Below are 20,496 nucleotides of genomic sequence, written 5' to 3'. Positions count from 1 at the left end.
GAGAATCGTGTGTTTAACGAAAATTAGATCAGTTAAGATGGAATTATATATTTTAAATTAAATTTGATACTTGTGAAATTGCATTAAAATGGTGAAAAATATTCGATTAAAAATATCGATATGATAGGAACAATGTGTTGTTGCTTAGATTTTCTACATTTTTAAATCGTGTTCCCTTCATTCTTCGATTGATGAATTCTTACCGAATTCTTGGCACGATTTTTCCATGTATCCATCTATCATCACGTAGAAACGGAATTGGTCGATTTCTGAAAGTGGATAATGGAAAAGAGGGATTGGTAATCACCTGTTATTATCGCGATTGCAGAGCGCTGAATCGTGCAGAAAAGCGTCGGAATCGACGACCAGGTCGGTGACGGCCGAGGCGGATACATCTTCGAGGAGAGCTTCGACCAAGGTGAAAAGGGAACCTGCGACGACCACGACGAATGCCACGACGACCACTGCGCCACCGACTCATCCCCAAGGGCTCAGCCCCAGCGAAGATCTCCGAGACGAGCCGGGTGACTTTATCGAAACGAATTGTCACTGGAGAGATTGTGGTCTTGAATTTCCAACCCAGGTTAGAACTTGAAACTTTTACATCCTTCTTTAATTAATTTCACAATCATTTTTAATCCGAATCGTAATTTTTATTCGTACTGATTTATATTGAATTATTTTTAATATCCATTCATAATTCACGTGTATTTTTGAAAATTACATTTGTTTGCAAAAATTCAAAATAATAGAAACAAATATTAGATACAAACTGAATACATAGTTGGAATGCTAAATATTATTAATTTCAAAATAAGAAATTAAATATTTTAAGCGATTCTTGTAAATATTTTATCAACAACAAAATATAGTACTTTTTTTTATAGAAACATCGATGCATCGATTAAACAATTTTTGTAAAAACATTCCTTCTTAGAGATATTTTATACGTATTTAAATAAAACTAACATTCTGTGAATCGAAATTAAATTATATTATAACTTATTGTAAGTATTGTGAAATCTAAAAAACATGATTGTATTTATTTATAGGATGATCTAGTGAAGCACATTAACAATGATCACATACATGCAAACAAAAAGAGTTTCGTCTGTGGCTGGGAGGAGTGCTCAAGAGAAGAAAAACCATTCAAGGCACAATACATGTTGGTTGTGCACATGAGAAGGCACACCGGAGAAAAACCTCATAAGTGTACAGTGAGTACATTAAACTTTAAACTTAAAATCTGTAATGCACGAGTTTAATATCGATATTATTATAAATTTTAAAATTGCAGTTCGAGGGATGTTTCAAGGCGTATTCGCGTTTGGAAAATCTGAAGACGCATCTCAGATCCCATACTGGAGAAAAACCGTACACTTGTGAATATCCTGGTTGCAGCAAAGCGTTTAGTAACGCCAGCGATCGTGCGAAACATCAAAATAGAACTCATTCCAACGAGGTGCATAATTATTAAATATAAAAAATTAAGTCTAAATCAATAATGAAAAGATTTTTTTATAATTATAGAATGTAATTTATCTATAATTCCATAATTAGTTTCTGATAAAAATGAACTTCATATAACTTCATTCTTTGAATAGTTGTTTTAGTGTGATCATAGTATAATCGAAAGGCTTAACATTCCTGAAACATCAATATTAATTATATTTAAACATGATTTGCAGAAACCGTATGTCTGTAAAGCTCCAGGCTGCACGAAGAGGTATACCGATCCATCATCCCTGAGGAAACACGTAAAGACTGTACATGGTGCAGAATTCTACGCAAATAAAAAGCACAAAGGAGGCGGTGGAGATGGTGGAGGAAGTGACGAAGCAGGCGCAGGCGGTCACAGTCCTAGCAGAAGCGAGGATCTTCATCCGAAGACGCCTAGTTTGTCTAGCCCTAGCGTAAAATCTGAAAGCGAAGCTAACAGTCCACCTAGCATGATGCAACAGCAAGGTAGCCCATTGGTTGGTGGCTGCAACGACGAAGTTGCTGGTGTAGGTACATTAACTGGCGATGGCGTGGCACTGGCCGAGGAACCTTGGAACGAGGAACCTGATGACTTGGACATTGCCGATCTGCCAGTTGCTCTTCGTGCCATGGTAGGTTTCATACGATAAGACATTTGATTTATGTACACATTATCGATGTAAAATATTGAAACATGACAACTACTCTCGCTCAAAGAATAAATGAATCATCCTAAAAAAACAATTAATAAATAATATCCAGAAAAATTTATATTATAAACATATAGTACTTAGAAAAATAAATAAGCGTATAAATCATTATAAAATATTAACATCTACAACAAAAAAAATTATATTATCTATTTTTATAGGTTGGAGGAATGGAGTCGCAACAGCAGCAACAACCCCCTCCTCCCGCCTCAAGGAATCGTTTGAAAGGGAGATTGAACGCTAAAGGCATGCCAAACCTGCCTGTCAGCGTGTCCAGTATGAGAGGGACACGTGGTATGGGTCCTCAGGGTAACATTGGCGATTTGAACAGGAGGATTACTGACCTGAAGATGGAGGGTGGTGGTTCTGCTCGTCAAACGAGCTTATCCGATCTACAACTCAGGTTACAACCACTGAGCGAGCCACGAAGGGACAGCAACAGTACAGTGAGCACTTATTACGGTAGTATGAAGTCCACGGATTTCGGTAGCAGAAGAAGCAGCCAAGCTAGCGGGGTCAGTGCTGTTAGAATGGGTCAAACCGGACCTGGCAGCTTCTATGATCCGATTAGTCCTGGAACTTCAAGAAGGAGTAGTCAGATGAGCACCACTTCTGGTAGAATGAATCCACCCAATCTTCAAGGACCTTATTCTACGAGCAATCTTGTCGTTCAAACGCAGAATATGTCTCTCCAAGTTAGTAGATAGATATTCCGTTTTCTTTGTTGATTATAGTGTCTGTTAATAACGTGGAATATTGAACATCTGATAAATTTAGGGAATCCAGGGTATACCAGGAGATTGGAACGGTCCAAGTGGTCATTGCACGCAACCATCCGGTGATCGTCGTATGTCAGAGCCTACAAGGGGTCATCAGACTCAAAGGAATTCACCGCCTGTACCACCTAGGCCAAGATCAGCTCAACTTCCAGAACATCATCCTAATCAAGAGGTTATTCTGGATGAAGTTGGAGAAGGCGAAATGGTGGAGAATAAATTGGTAATTCCTGATGAAATGATGCAGTATTTGAATCAAGTATGTTTTTTTACTTTTTCTCAGATTATGTCAATCGATTTTCATGGATATTAAAATTTATTTATTAATTTGTTCCCTTTTCCTTTAGGTTCAAGCAGGCGGAACTCAAGTCAATTGTCGCAGTCCTCTACCTATTTGTCAATCACCAATTTGCACCAATCCTTTGCATTATCAACGTCAAATGCAGCCTACATGCAACTACAACCAATCTCATCAGCAAACCTGTTATCCACCATCACAATCTGCTCAACCTTGCACAAATTATCAAAATACCTCGCCATCACCTTATAATCAATGCCCTAGCTCTCGACCTCCTCAATCTAACTCTCAATATTGTCCTCCACCAACTTATCCATCGCAACCAAATGGTGGACAAGTCCTTAGCCCAGCAGCAGGTCAAGTCATGTCACCAGGATCTCATTACGCTCCCAGTCACATTAGTGACCAACCTCTAACTTCACCAGCAGCTGGTGCTCTAGCACCTCAACATCCTCCACAAAATCTTCCACAAAATTCTGCTCAATTAACCAGGAACTGTCCTCAGAACCATATGCATCATGGCTATTATCCTAATTACAATTGCCAAGGACAGATGAACGCAAACTGTACTGGAAATCCGAATGGCCAAGTGAACCATCATACGAATTCCGCATGTGCTCCACCACCCAATCACAGCGCTATGACCCAACAACAGTGCGTGCAGATGCGTTCAACTGGCAATTGTCAGCAATTATCTTCGCATTGTAGCCAACAACCAGTTATACCCAATCAGACAACTATGAGCCATCCTAATACACAGTGTGGTCAAGTTGCCAATCAATGTACCAGGCCAATAGTAACACCTAATAGTCAGATGTCTAATTTACACCCTGTCCAACAGACAACAGTGCCTAATCAATGTGCTCAGATGTCACCGCACTGTTCTCAATTAAATATGAACAATCAGGCCAAACCAATTACCAACATGACCAATCTTCAGGGTTGTCAACAACAGGTTCAACAACCAACTACTCCCTGTCTACAAATGGCCAATTGTGCTCATCCCAACAGCGGTCATCGACCAATCACAGACAATACCACTCTGTCCAAGAGAACGTCGCCACAGTTGTGCTCTGCTCAACAAACCAATTGCAGGATGCAACAGCAGCAGCATACCTGTACGCATAATTGTCAAGCTCGAACTAATCCACCGAATCATCAATATAATTGCAACTGTCAATGGGGTTACGATCAGTGTTATCACGAGCAAACCGGTTCTGCTATGCCAGAAATCCAATGTAGAGACATCAGTCAATCTCAACAAGGATCTCCCATAAAGCCTCCTCAAGGAATGAGACAGGACTCGTACAGAAGGACATTGGAATACGTGCAACAATGCAGAAATTGGTCTGGAAACGCTCAGACTCATGAGACAAATGTTTCCAGTTCTACTCATCCTATGTCATTGCCGCAGCCATTGCCATCTAGCGCCAATATGGTAGTGAACGATATGACCTCGTCTCTGAGCTCGTTGCTCGAAGAGAATAGATACTTACAGATGATTCAATGAATCTAAATCATGATATAAATATAGAAATATATATATATATATATGTGGATATATTTTCTATATATAAATATATAAATAGATATATTTTCTATTGCAACTTTTTTATACTATCGTTTAATAAGCGCGAGAAATATATCGACAACGATTCAAACTTTTGTATTTTTGATAAAGACTAAGAGGATTTCTTCTATCTCTTCGTTTTTCGAAGAAACGAAATGTATTTTCTATTTGTTGAGCATCAATCGGCAATCTTCGATCACTTAAATTAATTATTATATAGTATAATCATAGATTGTAAATTTATGAATGGATGATATTCTCGGTGATTAATTAACGTTTAATTAATATCAATCGAAGTGATTACAAGAAAGTTCAAATGTGTTTTTTTTTTCTTTTTTCTTTTTTTTTTTTTTTTTTTTGCTAATGTTGTTTGTAATATTTTTGTACAAAATTCACTTCGAAGTGCCTTATGGACGAATTAAGCTAAACGCATGAGTGTGCAAATGTAATTTATTATTTTTGGATAATCGTATTTAACATGTTTATCGTCTGAAATTTTTTTAAAGCGAAATTTCTAAGAAATTATAGATTTATAAGACTATTGAAAGCACTACGCTTACGCGCAAGATCTTGTTTGAATCGAGAGCTTGTTTGGACAGCACAACAAAAATAATAATAATAATATACATATATTGCGTGAGAAACTGCGAGATATTTTTCGATATGGTATTTGTATGGTATTTTTATACCACCTTTTCGAAACGTGCCAACACATCTTTTTATCGTATCATCCCTAATTATATTATCTTAATTTTTAGGACGAGTGGTGTACCAACGTGATACTGATACAATGATGTAATACTTAATATGTTAAATGTTACAGTAAATATTTTTTTTTTTTTTTTTTTGTACATGATGATACAAATTGCTATGAATAAGATTAAAGATTAAAAGGAAAATGTTAGACGGCCAATATTAGGATATAAACTCTGTAGATAAATCATAGTGAAGTAAGAGATTATTGATTAATGCTCATGGACGACGTGCATGATAGTTATTCATTTCGTGAGAATGCGTATGTGTGCGTATTTGTTGGTATGTGTGACTTTCATAATTAAATTGGGGATGTTTATGCAAATTTATATTTTTTACGAAAATAATTAAAGAGAATCTAAAAAAGAAATGTATTATTACTTAGTGCCTTGATTTGGTTATTTTGTATATTTTTGCATATTATATATATATACATATATATTTTATAAATTTTTGCGTAAACATCCCCAGTCTATTCATTAAAATCATTGTAAAGAAAATAAATCGTAAGATAGTTGAGAAAGCATTTTTTTTAGATTATTACATGTTCGATTCGATCGACCGAAACGATCTTAGAGCCTCTTTAATTTTTATAAAATATCGTGTGCCTTTCGTAATCGTCATTCATCGTTGGACGATAAAAAAAGTGCGTAGAGAGAAGTCTTAAAAACTTAGCGTACCTAATGCTGTTTCACAATTTCCTTTTTTTTTTTTTCTGTTATACAAACGATTTTGTACGAATTTTATTATATCCACGAAGTGCGAGGAGCATTGTGAATATTATACATATCTATCATATACATATAGCGTAGTGATTCAAATATTGCGAATGGAAAGAATAAGTTTTACACCCTGAAAATTGTTAATTATTTTAAAATAAATCATATCGATCCCATCAACGATACATTCTCGTCTCATTCGAATTCTTTTGAAATTCTCACCAGTCCTTTACAATTGATTATAAATACACGTTTATACGTTGGTTTTTTGATAAATTCTTTATTTATACAGCGAAATTAGTAGGTACAATTCGTATAAGGTACAAAACAGGAACGGATTCGAGAGTGATCACATACGAATTCTCGGTTAGGAACAACGAGACGTTATTATTACTTACATTGATAAAATGACGGCACATTGATAATAAAAAAGATTCGTGCTTGAAAAAAATAAAGACAAAAAAAAAAAAAGGATATTTAATAGAAATATTCGACAGCTTTGAATCAATGATATGTTCCAAAATCTTTCTCAAAATTACTTAAAAATTTAATTATTCAATTATTTGATTATATTAGAGACAACACATTTATACCTTTTTTTTTAATTTCAGTTTAAGAAATAGATTATTCTTAATCTATTTTTGAGGATGAAAATTTGAGAAATTGATCGTGTCATCTCAAATTATATAATTCCTCTTTGGGAGCCAACACGTTTCTCGAGACGAAACACGAGCGAGGGACGCGTGTTTTTCACGTTTCCGTGTTCGACAAAAATAAACGCGGCGTAATCGTGTAATTAAAAAAGTGTAGGCGTCTCAAGGCGCGTTATCGGATGATGGTTCGTTGGAATCGCCACTCGAGACTGGTTTCTCGGTATTTTTAGTATCCTCAGTGGTCGATGATTCAGGTACCTGAACAATAATACGATCAAGACACGTCATTGTAAATATATATGGTTAATAAACTTTATATTATGTTACATATAATATATAAGTAATTGATAAATAATATTAACAAATTAATTGTATTATATGTATAATTCTATATAATAATTAAATCAATCGTTACTCCATTTTGCATAATTATATTAATAATATTATTATTAAAATTTTACGAATCACCAAAAAAATAACTCTAAAAATTTCATTTTGACGAATAGATATAAATTTGACGATACAATGTATAACATGTAACTTATTGCATCTTTAATATCAATAATTGATATATTATTATGTGAAAATTATTATAATATGTTTACTTAATTTTAAAATATTTAATGTTTAATATATCTATAGTATTCTAAAATTAAATGATTATGTTATATTGTTTCACGACTATTTTTAATCATTTAGTAAAGAAACAAATAAAAATACTATTTCTCGAAATCGAGAATAATAAATTTCAAATAATGAATAATACTATGACTTAGTCATTTTTAAAAGAACAGTATACAAAAGCAAAACCATGAATTATCATTGCGCGAACATGAAGATTAGGACACGTGCCAAATACTTGGAAACTAAAAATTCAACTAACTTATAAAAAAAAGAATTTTTTTGTAAATAAAATATCCTTACCTGACGAGGTAGATCTGACAATGTGGTCCTTAATCTTCTACTGGGCAGAACATCGGGCATAGGAGGAGGTACTGGTGGCTCTCCATAGACCTCGTGAAGCTCTTCAAGTCTAGTGCTCAACGCAGATCCTCTCCTATTGGTCGCGTTCATCTTGTTCATCAACCATTTAGCCTGTTCCTCCAATCTTTTCAACCTATCCTCCCTAGCTGATAAAACCTCCTCCGGTGTCCTATTCTTTCCACCAACCACTTTCTTCTCCTCCTGTTTCACCGACCCACCAGCCTCCAAATTGGCGACTCGTTTGCCAATTTCACCTGGCAAACACGAGGAAGCAGATTCCCCCGCCGCAGTGGAGAACTCTTTGACCGTTTCCAAACTCGACGATGAATCCACCGACACGTTATCCGAGTCAACGACGTTGTCTAACGACCTAGTGCCTCGCTTTTCCTTGGCTTCCATCTCTTCACTCGCTGACGAATTGAAAGAGGACGACACGTTTGACAAAGACGAGCCAAAAACTGGAGAAAAAAATGGATTAGATGGACCGACGATCAATGGATCGCTAAATTGAACGTTTTTCACGATCGAAGGTGGCACGCTGGAAGGGAAGGGCCCGATAGAGAAGACAGGCTGCACACTGGCTGGACTAGTCACATTGGTTACACAGGACGATATCAGGGATTCTTCGTTCTTTGTTCTCTCACCATCCGTGTTCGTTGCATTTCGAGCATCATTTGCGAGCATCAATGGCTGATTATCTACCGAAGTATCGAGGATAAGATCATCTTTGGTAATGGTTTCCGAAGGCGACGTAGACCAAGATTCTATAGTCGGTCCCTTGATGTCTAATTCTTCCAAACGACCCTCCTTGGCCATGTCTTTTACCATGCTTTCGTTTGGACTTGCAAAGTTTGCTGAGGTTATGCTTTCTATTCCTATGAGATCCTGGATGACGTTCGTTAGAGCCTGATCCAAAGGATTTAACGGTTCCTGTGGACTTTCTGGCATCAGCTGCTGCGAAAGAGGAATCTCGATAATATAATTGTTAGTTAATTGATAGTTTTCAACTTACTGGTGACTCTATCGCATTTGTAGATTCAACATTTAAACTCGTGTCTGCTACTTCGTTATCATCTAGCTCTGCCTCCGTTTCTGGAGTAGGTGTTCGCTGTTCTAACGTTGTTGAGGAACCTGTCTTCGGCTCGGATAGTTCCGTGTCGGTTGGCTGCTCTGATTCTGTATCTGGGGTAGGTGCTCGAGGACTCTCCTAAAAAAATATTACGTGATTTTAATAAATATCGAATTATATCACTGATCGATTTTTAACCTTTCGCGGTCTTCTGCGTGGACCTAGCCTAATTCTTCCTTCCACAGCGTTGTCCTCTTCGTCAGTATCGTCTCCTCGTTCATCGCTGAATCCACTTTCCGCACTGTAATAAAAAATGAAATAATTCAAAGATGTTTTACAAATGTTATATCTTACCTGTTGTTGAAAGAATCATGAGAAGCCAAAGCTTTCCTAGCAGCAAACTCTCGCCTCAAGCTTCTCCATTCCAACTCCGTATTTGTGTTTTTCTGTCTAGCCGATTCCCATTTCTCGCGACAGTATTCCAACTCCTGCTTCAACTCTTGCAACATTTTACGCTTTTGCTGCAATTCGTATCGCAAAATTTTCTCATGCGTGTGAAGTTGATGGTGTTGGACCTGCATTCGATCGACTATCGTCCAAGTTTTGCTCAGTTCCGCCGATACTGCTGACAATCTCTTCTCCTAGAAACATACAGATTTAATTTACGAAATTTTTATGAAAAATAATAATGTTTTATAGATAGGGAAAGATTATTATTTCTCACTTGCTCTCCAAGTTTGCATTCCAAATGGACGTTCAACTGTTTCATTCGGTTCATCTCCTTCTCCAAATGTTTCTTCTCTAATATCAATTCCTTCAGACGAATGTACGTTTTGCTGACTGAGATCACCAATCTGGGACCAGTCGGTGTATCGACAGACTTGTAGCAGATGTTGGGGTCCGAGGAAGATGCCGCGGAAGCGGACGAAGCACCTTCTGCGTGACAACTCAGCAATTCCAACAGAACACGCCATACCTGATACAAAGTATCTGTAGTTATAAATTTCTTGATTCAGAAAAATTGAAATAATGATATAAAATAAATCTTTAATCGTTACTTTGGGCAGGTTATGGGCTATGTCTTCCTGCTGTAAGTCGTCTTCTTTCTTCTCTGCTTCGCCTTCAATTCCGTTTTCACCGTCAGCGCGTTTCTCAGATGTTTTACTGCCCTCCACTTGCTCGATTAAGTCGAGAAGAAGTTTTGGAAGCGCTGCGGCCTCGGTGCCTTCCTCTCTCGCCATGTCGCATATCAGATCGTGATTCTCCTAAGAGAAGAAATATGTCAAAAAGTAGTAAAAAAAGATATAATGTAACTTGTTGAAATATTATCACACGTCTTTATGAATCGCTGTTAGACATTGACAAAAGAATAATCAATCAAATCAACAATTAAAAATGAATAATTCTTATACCTGAAGTAACTGAGTCAATCGATCAAGATCCATGTCAGCAGAGGTGGCACCTAACAGCATTTGCGTGAACAAGCTGTTAATTAGTGACATCTGATTCTGGAGATCCCTGCAATCCGCCTTAGTGAGGCCCAATTGGGATTCCAAATTTGTTATCTCCGTATCCTGTGCATCGATCTGTCTCCACCCCCCCCAAAAAAAAATACATCTCGAATATAAAAATAAATATTTCACGAACTCTTTTAAACGAGTAAAGAATGAATTCATTAAATAAATAATAGAGATTTATGATATTGATTATGATGAATTGATTAAACGAGAAATTATAACTAGTCTAATCATAATCAGATAGACTTCTATTACCTAGTTATATAAATTTTTTTTGCCTATATCAGGAAAACACTCTTTTTTAATACCTTCTCGTCAGCCTTCTTTAAGTCCTCCTCCAGACACTCGCATTGTTTCATCGAGTGATCTAATCTCACCCTGGTCTCCGCGAGCTCCCTGATGGCCGTCTCCTTCAGTTCGTTCAGCACTTTCAGCCTCTCGTTGTAGAGGCTCTTCAGGCTATTGATATTCTCTAGCTGACGTTCGCACTCCAGGCCAACGTCGTCCTTCAACTCCAAGAAGCTTCTGTCTCCGAGTTGGAGAAGAATCTGCGCTAGATGGTCCTTCAACTCGTTGGCACGGCGTTCCCTGAGGTAAACGGCTTCTCGCGTCCGGTTGGTTAAGTCTGACAAACAACGGATACGATACCGGTGCTGGTCGGATTCCGTTTCCAGCTGGTAGCGGAGATCATCTGCTTTGTCTATTTGAATGCGGATGTCGCTCCTCAGCTCGTCGGATATCTAATGTCGAGATGAGCAAATGGAATCAATTATAAAAAGAAGGCTCGATGATTTTTTAATACGTTGTAAAATGAGGTCATTGTTCTAATTGTAGAGATTTTGCTTGGCGATCTTTGATTGATTGAAAAAGATTATTGTTTATTATATAATCTAATATAACTTGTATGTATAAATAAAAAATTATATATAAATTTTTGTTTGATATCAATTATTTCAAATAAAAATTTATTTAAGTGTTAGTTGATTAGGTTTGAATTAGTTTGATCTAACTTGTCTGTAGCAATAAATTAAAACTCAATTGATTAATCTAAAGAGTTTTTAAGAAATATTTTTGTTAATAATTTTTTAATGAACTATCGTCAGATAATCTTTGCAACACAACTCGGAATGATAATATATTAAAAAATCATCAAAATCGAAGAGTGATAACTTTTCGTAAAAATTAGTTAATTTTGAGAATTAATTTTTAACGAAAATAAATGAGAATTCTAAAATTAATTTTAGAAATATTTTCGTATTATTTATGGAAGCAAAAATTAATCTATAAATTAATAAACATAAGTTCATTATTTACAATAATATTACAATATTATAGGATCATTTAATCGTTAAGACAAAAGAAAGTAGATTATGTCAATGAGTTTACCTACCCTTTCAATTTAATCTGACTTTATCTGTTTATTCTATTTCGTTTGGTTCTGTTTACTTCTCTTTTACGAAAAGTTTGTTTTACAATTGTGAAAGTGGTAAACTAGCTCGTGCTTTGTCTCAACTATATTTCTTTCGTCAAAATTACATTTGAAATCAGTTCTTTACAAAGAACCTTTTCAAACAATCAACTAATTTATACTACAATTATATATCTGAGCAATTTAATATCCTTCCATTTTACGTTTATCTAAATATCTTTTTCTAAAAACATAAAAAAAATTTACCTTCAAAATGTTGGATAATCGTTGAGCCTCCAAACGTTGCATAGCCAAGTCACGCTCGTCTTGTTTCTGATCTATATCTGTACACCTTTTCAAAGTATTATTTACCATGCTCGTTTGAGCTTGTGCATCGTTCTGAGCAGATCTCAGAAGATCCAACATTCTCGAGGTCTCCGAATGAGCTTCTTTCTCCGCGTCTAATTCTCGTCTGAGTCGCTCCATTTCTGACGAAACTGCCGCTATTGCTCTTTGTCTGGCTTCCCGCTTCAAGGTTAATTCTTTCTTGAATTCTTCGATGTTCATTGCACGATCAGTAGGGGGGCTTTCTTGTGGATCGTCTATTGATTCTATTGGACCTATTAAAAAAAAAATAATAATAATAATAGTAAATAAAAAATAATAAAATAGGAAAAATTGAAGAAAATTGAAAATTTTTTCTTTCTCTCTTGCTATATATATTTTTTTTAAATAAATCGATTAACTTCCTAATCACGGAAAATTTTTTGAATTATAGAAAGAAATTGTAGAAAATATTTAATTTTATTTTTTTTAACGTTTTTTTAATTTATATACATATGAAAAAAAGATTTTAATAAAAATGAAAGATTTTTCGAAACATTTGACTGTCAATATAAAATAATCAGGATTTATTGTGAGGAAGACAGAATGTATATACGAAATTTACATTTTATAAAAGTTAAACATTTTTAATATCTATTTTATGAAATAATAATGTATTATTGTTTCGATTTTATCAGTTTTAATACTATTACTCAAACTTACCAATATCTTCTTTTAGATCATCATCCACGCCCTTCCTTTCAGTCTTGATAGTCTCCTTCAGTCTTTGAATCTCGTCCAAAGCGTCTTCAAGAGCCTTTATCTGCTTCTTCTTATCAGAGACTTCCTCTGATAGCTGCGCTTTTAATTTTAAAGTCTTCTGGCTCTCGATATTTATGATTTCCTCCTTCTCCAACAACGACTTTTGCAGATCTTGTTCGAGACTAGAGATCCTCGCTTCGGCAGTGTCCTTTAACACGTTGAACTCGTCGATTTTCTTCAACAGCCTTTCCGTTTCCTTCGTGGCGACATCAAATTTCGCCTTCAGTTTATCGTATTCCTCTCTATGCTTTTGCAAACTGAATTCTACTTGCTCCTGTCGTGCCTTGGATTCCTATGAAAAAATAATTATTGATCTTTCGTGCATAAGATAATTATCTTACAAGATCATTATTATTATCCCACATTGATTCGTTTTTTGACTTCTTCAATAATAGGAAACCAATAGTAAATATTAAACATTAAAAACTGCAAAATATTGTGAACGTTAAATTTAAATTTGTATACAAATTGTATTATTAAAAATGAAATTCTTCCGTATTCTGTTATATAATTCCTTACAAATAGCAAAGTGATCGAATAATATTATCTCAAATCTAAAAATATTAAGATATTCAAAGAAAAATAATTTATTATACAAAAAATTGGAACAAAAATTATTCGAAGACTACTATGTTGACAAAATAATATCAATTCGTAGAACAAAAGATGATTAAGAATATTAATTAAAAACCAATCAAATTTACCTCGTAATCCTTCGTCAGCTTCCTCGCTATCGCCCTCTGTTTCGCCAAGTCTTTAGCCAACCTTTCATTTTCATTTCTGTACTCCAATCGCTCAGCCTTCAGACTTTCGACCTCCTCTAACAACCTGATCACTTCCTTCCTATCGAAACTCCTTTCCTCTTCATCACTTAGTCTACGTTCTTGCTCTTTAGGCTCTTCTAAGTGCAAACGCTTCATCAAACAATCCGTTTCATCCTTAGACCTCGATCTTTCGAGTTGCTCCTCAACGTGTCCGGCATTTACTCTAGAAATGCTCTTCGTTCGAGCCTCGTCGCTCGTGATTTGCATTTTAAACTCGTGTTCAGGCACTACTTCGATACCACTTGGAAGCTTGTTACAAAGATCATCGATTATCCGTCGACAATGCGAGTCTTGATTCCTCGTTGAATCATAAATATTCGTAAAACTTTGTCGTTCGTCCTCCTTGTCCAGTTCTCGAGACTTCATCATCGCCTCTAGCCTCTCCACCCTCGATCTCAGCTTCCTATCTTTCTCCTGACGAGAGGCATCCCTCTGCCTACACTGATAACCGTCCCAACTATCCGCCAAAAGATTCTCCAATCTCTCCACTCTGTCCTCCATCCTTCGCCTTTCCTCCTCATCCTCGTCAACCCTTTCCTGCTCCATCGTCAGTCTTTTCTTCAAAGCTTCGTCCACCGTGTCAGAGGTGGCTGCTCGTCTTCTGACTTTCCTTTCCCTTGCTAACTCGACGTATAAAGCCTCCAAATTGGCCAGAGTCGCTGTATGCGCGGAGACCAATTGTTGATTGGCCTTTGAGAGATGCGAGATCATTTTCCACAGCTCCATAGTTTCTTGGTGATTAGAGAACGAAGGGCCGTGCCCCTCGGCCGTCTGCCAACCTGTCATCTGCGCTGCGTACGTCAACTGCAATATAAATAAATGGACTAATTTCAGAGAGGCTAATTGAATCGAGACAATCGACGATCGGAATTCTGGTTCAAGGAATGGTTACGCGGTCAGATGCTTTCTTCGTATTGCAAATGAGAGGGATATCTTGCGTCATGTGTTGCATCGATTTTCGTAATAAGAAAAAAAAAAAAGAAGAAATGAAGATAATTGGCAATTAAGAGGATTTTATAAGATCGATTTTAAGTTCGATTTCGTTTCGTGAAAAATTGCAAATCTATCGTTGAAGTTATGTATACGTCTATGTTGCATCTATGGCGCCATGTTGCTCGTTCGTACCGGTAAGGCAAGAATAAGTATTTCACTGAATTGACCGAAAATTCCAATTGATTTAACGAAATTTAAAATTTATATATAACAAAAGAAAAATTTAAAATAAATGCCTAGATATTTCTTAAAATAAACGTGATCCACAAAACGAAACTAAATCTACCGTTTTACAAAATTTAACGAAAAAAAAAAAAAAAAACTACTTCAAAAAGAAAGATCTAACGAAAGATCCTACTGTAATAAACGGCACCAGCCGATCCCAAAAGGATTCGATACTCTTTCTTCAGTTCTGAAAACCCTAAACCGCCCCAGGCTTCCATGCAAACGTTGCAAAGGAGACGATTGCTCGCACAGATATCGATCGCCGCCGAGTCTCAAAGCTCGATCCACGTCGAACGATCCACGAGAATGCACTGGCGCGAGGACGTTCTCTGAGGAGGCTCGAGATTCGGGGCACGTGATCGCTATCGATGCCTGCGAACTCGTCGCGCCACAGTGGCCGTGACTCAGCGTGTTCTCCCAAATCACCAAGAGCTTTTTGGAGGCTGGCCAGATTTCCCGCGGAACAAAAGAGCGCACCTCGGAAAATTTCCTCCCGGCATTCCACCGATACGTTTCCTCGAGAAGACAAAAACCAACCAACGTTTGCTGCATCGAAAGAGAGAGAGAGAGAGAGGAGGAGGATTCACAAGTTTATTGGTGTTTTTTAATAGGAAGTGACTGGATCCTTTTTTTTTTCTTCTTGAGATTCTGGCAATTTCGAGAATGAGAGTGAGTGATGAAAATAAAAATATATAGAGGCGAGACACGAAGATGTATCCTGGCTTGAAAGTTGTGGAATATTTATTATATTCGAGGATTGGAAAAAGGTGGTGGATGTTTGTAGAAATTTGATAGTTCGAGAGATATTGCTGTATTTTGTGGGTCTTTTTCTCAGAATTTCAAGGAATCGTAGAATAGATAGATATAAAAATATACGTATGAGACACGAGAATGATGATATTATCTTCGCTTAAAAGTCGTAGGATATCTATTTGCTCGAAAATTCGAAGAAATTAAGTGGTTGTTAAATTAAGTAATTGAATTGGTGATTTTGATGAGATATATAAAAGATATATAATAAACATTAATAAGTATCGATCTATGGAATCGAATAGTTAATACATATCACTCCATTCCCAGAAAAATAAAAAGTGTACATTGGTCCTACAGGATTCTGAAAAATGATGTAATCCACAGGAAATTATACGACTAAAAATAATACAAAGGATGAATTTATGATCTTGTTTACGTTCTACTTTCTACTTACAATATCTATCATCCTGGGATTTCCTGTGCACCAAACATTCTACGTAGATCGATTCACTCGAACGATAATATATTTTCGTTCAACAGATTAACCGCAATCGTTCTAACTTCGCGTTTAAAACCGCGTTGCTTTCAATGAAGCAAGAACAAACTTTTGAGTGTTCACTTCACTTCTAAGGCTATAAAGTATTAAAATTTGGAATTTCGTTATTAATTTTATAAATTATTTCATAAATAACAAATGGTATAACGATTTCACTTACTATTAATTCAATTTTTCACAAAATAATAATCCATTTTATGAAACGAAATTTCGAACAAGCAGCAACTTTGTAAAAACGTAGAGAAACGTAGTTTAATAATAGAAATAATACGATTCCAAGAATAATCGATAAAAGAAGTTGCCCCCCATCGTTTCATTGGGAACGCGGCTTAAGGGATAAAAAGCTTCGCTCACCAAAGTTTCTCGGCGAGGAGATCGCAAGTTCGACAAACTCGGAGCCGATGGTCTTTGACTCCACCATTCTTCGTCTCTGAAGGTCGCGTAAGGACTCGGTCCCTGCAAGAATTAAAATAATATCCGATGTGAAACGCGGCTAACCGCCCCGCACGATAAATATTCGTTTTATATTTAACCTGGGATCGAGGTTCTTCACCCACGTCGAACGCGTTGGCCCTCGTCCTTTGTCGTATATTTTCGTTCGCGTATTCCGGACACCAGGATTCCTCTGCACCGTAGACAAACGCCTCCTCGTTACGTCCCCTCGAAGGTGGCGACGGGGACGGTGCTCTGTTACTACTGCCAGTCGCACCCATGTTCCGCTTATTTCACTGAAAACGCCGATCTCCTCGTAGGTGTCGTGATGTTCGAAATTCGTTCGCCCTGCTCTGATAACGATTCGAGAAAAGTATCTGAAACAGGATTTGTTAATTACAATTATCGTATTAATACATGGTCGAAAGTGTTAACAATAAGTGGAATAACAAATATTAAAGAAATAATGTCAAATTGCTCTTCTTTTGATATATGTTTTTTTTTTTATGAAGTGTGAGTATTTATGATCTAGAATCTTTTTTTTTTTAATGAATGTTTGTAAACGAGAAAAGGTGGATTTTCGCACAAGGAAATCTTAATTTCTGCGATTTTTTAAAATTGTTATTTAGCTTTGAAATTTTTTAATCGTTCTTCCTCCACGTTCGAAACTTTTGATAAAAAGTTTCTGAACTTCCACGAAGGCGAGAACGGACGTCTCATAAGTTTCGTTTATCAATTCAAACTTTCCAAAATTACCAATTTATCCTCGAAGAGTTATGAAACAAGAAAATCAAGTCAAACAAATCTGTTCGTTAGTCTTCCCGGTAATGCACGAAATCTCAATTAACTTGGTAGAGTGAGTTGGCACAGGAGGAAAAAAAGTCGGAGCCGGGGTCAGCTCGTATTTTTAGAAGACAGATAGGTCTAGATCTTTTTTAAAAATTTGTATTAATCTTTCTTGACAAGAAAAAGCGAGGGAAAAGGCGATTTCGTTGTTTCGAATGGAAACAAACGACTCGAAATTTCTTCCCCTTATTCTTTCAATGCTTCGAAACTCCTCTCTCCTCTGATGGAGGAGATCAAAGGTGCCACTTTTACAACGGAGAATCCTCGAACAAGCTTTATGACTCGCGTGCCGCCACGTCTTTCCACGCAATACGAGGCGCGATGTAAATATGCTTAAATATAACTCGATCGGCCGCACATTTTCCAGCGAAACGAAAACAAAGAATAACATTCTTCGACTCTCACGCTGCTTCGTGCACGAATTTGCCTTTACATCATCAGAAAAAATTGTAAATACATTAACTCGGCTTAAACGAGATTAAAAATTTTTTGAAAAGTAGAATTACTTCTATATGGATCGATTAGACTTTTAAACAACAACAAGATCCGCCAAATAATTTTCTTAAAATGATAAACAAAAGAACGAGGCTGATTCTTTGATATTCGTACATTTATAAGTCTACATTCCACTTGGCTTGAGCGTGTTAAAAGATTCAAATCGAAGATTTGCGAGAAGGGAGTAAGATCACGTATAATCAATTGCAACACAAACGTTCAACGGGACATCGGTGGAGACAAACGAGAACACGAGTCGGATGCCGTAAATACATCATAAATAGATGTACCGAGCGGTTCAACACGGGATCCAAATTTAGATCCATAAGAACGGCCCGGCTTCGAATTCTATCGAGTATATAATTTAAAAACGTTCGCACAAGTTTCGATGTTGGATATAATCACGAGACTGGAGATTGCGCAGAAGCAAGAGGATATTGCGAATCGAGCGGAAACGACGAGGATTTGATTTTGACGTCGATTATTTACGAAGATCGAATCTTTCTTTGGATGATTCTTTCGTTGGTTAACTCACCCGTCGGTGGTCATCCGATGGTTCATAGGGTTCGATTTCCTTAGGGTCAACGACGACACTTGACTACCGTCGCTGCTTGCGGCCAGCGACTCACTTCTCTAAAAATACCGTTTTCGAAAGACCGCGTGCGCGTGGACGGCGAAGCGTTTGTTTCGGTAGCCGCGCATGCGCGCTCGCCATTTCCGTACAACGCCAGAGACCGATCTAGAGTGTCGGTTACTTTAGCTTCAGTAAACTTCCTGGATCGTTGAGGTGATCGGTTTTTTGGCGAGGGATCGAATGAGTTGTTTCACGTTTGTTGTGATCCGGCATTGGAGGAAGGGATGTCGAGACGTTTGTTCTATATATGAAGAGTTATACCGACGCATGACTTATATAGTATTTGTTTAATGATAAATTCATTTTATCGGTATTTGAATTTTGAATATAATTTATGTGAAGTTAGTTGTTGCAAATTGGACGTAAAAGATATTTTTAATACTGAATAATGAAGGGAAATATAAATTCAATTATCGAGAATATTTTCTATATCAAATAAATGTTGTGAGATAAATGCGTGTCAATAAATATTTATCTTTGCAATTGAATTTCGAATTATAAGATAAAGCCTGATTTAACGACCTGTTAAAAAGTGATAAAATTTTATTAATCAAGTAAAAAATTAACTTACATTTGTAATTACAAACCTAACATTATTTTCTCATTATAATAAAAAATTCATGAAATAATGATTAAGTTATCGTATGCAGATATGAAAAGCCATTTTATTAATCTACTTTTTATTAATTTATTTTATAAACGCAACATTTTATCAATCTGTCTGTGATCCAACTAAGATTTCGTAAATAGCAATTACTGCTCTCAGTTCTGCTGTTGGCACATGTTCGTTATTAAAATTGATCATAGTTATTTGTTCATATACCGCTAACATTAATTCGTACATTAATTTTATATTAATACAAAAATTAGTTTTCATAGAGGAAATATCATTCAGTAAATCTTGAATAGTCTGTGAACTTACAAATTGCGAAGAAAGTATCAATAATTTATCCAATGCGGATAATCGTTTTGGCAAATAAAAAGACACCGTCAATCCTCTGTTTAGAAAAACGATTTCCAGAAAAAGGAAGGAAATTTATGCCAAAAGAACTGCGTACAATTTATAAAATAAAATATGGAAGTGTTAAATCATAAACTAATTGCGATTGTTTGTTTGGCAAATTTTCTGGCATCGTAAATTTACAACTAGCCCCCATGACGAGTATATACGAAAGCGAAATCGAAGAAGAAACGCAACGAAAACACTACTTGAATCTAACAATAGCGCCGCTCTTAATCTATATTTAGTCAATTTTTCGAATGATTCGACGCAGCAGTACACGTGTTTGTGAACAGAAACGTCTCAACTTCCTGTACGACGATATCTTCTTGTCAACATGGCATTGGAATAAAAGGAGGAGTTAATAAGCTTAATTATATAATTTAATTATAAAACTTATTGAACAAATTTTATCGATATCGAATTCCATTTTAAAATTAAAATTTATCGAGAATCATTCTTCAACTGGTTATTTTGTTCATTTTAAGATAGTTAAAAGCAATTTAAAAATTCATTAAACGAGTTATATTATCGATAATAAGATTATAAAAGTTTCAAAATTATAAAATGAAGGACTAACTTCGATTCGTTATTTTGCTCAACTTAAGCTTATCTGCAATATAATAAAAAAAGTTTTATCTAAAAATAATTTAAGA

General features: G+C 36.0%; 2 protein-coding genes across 6 annotated transcripts in view; one reads left to right on the top strand and one right to left on the bottom strand.

Moving 5' to 3' along the window:
- Nucleotides 1-6,110, top strand: part of ci (transcriptional activator cubitus interruptus) — a 55,138-nt gene extending 49,028 nt beyond the window's left edge. The window contains exons 6-12 of the mRNA XM_086903457.1: nt 329-583; nt 1,053-1,217; nt 1,298-1,462; nt 1,689-2,111; nt 2,351-2,884; nt 2,967-3,224; nt 3,313-6,110. Of these exons, the coding sequence (XP_086759583.1) occupies nt 329-583; nt 1,053-1,217; nt 1,298-1,462; nt 1,689-2,111; nt 2,351-2,884; nt 2,967-3,224; nt 3,313-4,773 (3,261 nt within the window). The 3' untranslated portion in view covers nt 4,774-6,110. The remainder of the gene's footprint in view (nt 1-328; nt 584-1,052; nt 1,218-1,297; nt 1,463-1,688; nt 2,112-2,350; nt 2,885-2,966; nt 3,225-3,312) is intronic.
- LOC100868879 (uncharacterized) lies at nt 5,266-18,854 on the bottom strand. 5 transcript variants are annotated; one of them, XM_031916904.2, is made up of 16 exons: nt 18,742-18,854; nt 16,967-17,242; nt 16,788-16,889; nt 13,787-14,710; nt 12,984-13,374; nt 12,204-12,556; nt 10,837-11,268; nt 10,424-10,597; nt 10,070-10,276; nt 9,736-9,987; nt 9,366-9,652; nt 9,210-9,312; nt 8,955-9,149; nt 8,587-8,896; nt 7,883-8,400; nt 5,266-7,216 (listed from the first exon to the last, which is right to left on the bottom strand). In XM_031916904.2, the coding sequence occupies exons 2-16, from the start codon at nt 17,144-17,146 to the stop codon at nt 7,121-7,123; spliced, it is 4,524 nt and encodes a 1,507-aa protein (XP_031772764.2). In that variant the 5' UTR covers nt 17,147-17,242; nt 18,742-18,854; the 3' UTR covers nt 5,266-7,120. The 5 variants fall into 5 exon arrangements, with proteins under 5 accessions (XP_031772764.2, XP_086759639.1, XP_086759637.1 ...); XM_086903513.1 differs by having other exon boundaries at nt 8,587-8,893; XM_086903511.1 differs by having other exon boundaries at nt 7,883-8,896.
- Between the last annotated feature and the right edge of the window lie 1,642 nt (nt 18,855-20,496).

The sequence above is a fragment of the Apis florea genome, unplaced genomic scaffold, assembly GCF_048593485.1.
Source record: "Apis florea isolate Af1SG1 unplaced genomic scaffold, ASM4859348v1 contig_2291_pilon, whole genome shotgun sequence".
Taxonomy (NCBI): domain Eukaryota; kingdom Metazoa; phylum Arthropoda; class Insecta; order Hymenoptera; family Apidae; genus Apis; species Apis florea.
Note: the sequence above shows the minus strand (reverse complement) of the source record. Positions and strands in the feature narration are given on the sequence as shown.

Excerpts from the sequence above, each read along its gene's own strand:
- LOC100868879 (XM_086903511.1), bottom strand. The coding sequence starts at position 17,146 with ATGGGTGCGACTGGCAGTAGTAACAGAGCACCGTCCCCGTCGCCACCT. Across the intron at positions 8,897-8,954 it reads CAAATGCGATAGAGTCACCA|CAGCTGATGCCAGAAAGTCC; the intron begins GTAAGTTGAAAA and ends CCTCTTTCGCAG. Across the intron at positions 7,217-7,882 it reads TGTCAGATCTACCTCGTCAG|GTACCTGAATCATCGACCAC; the intron begins GTAAGGATATTT and ends ATTATTGTTCAG.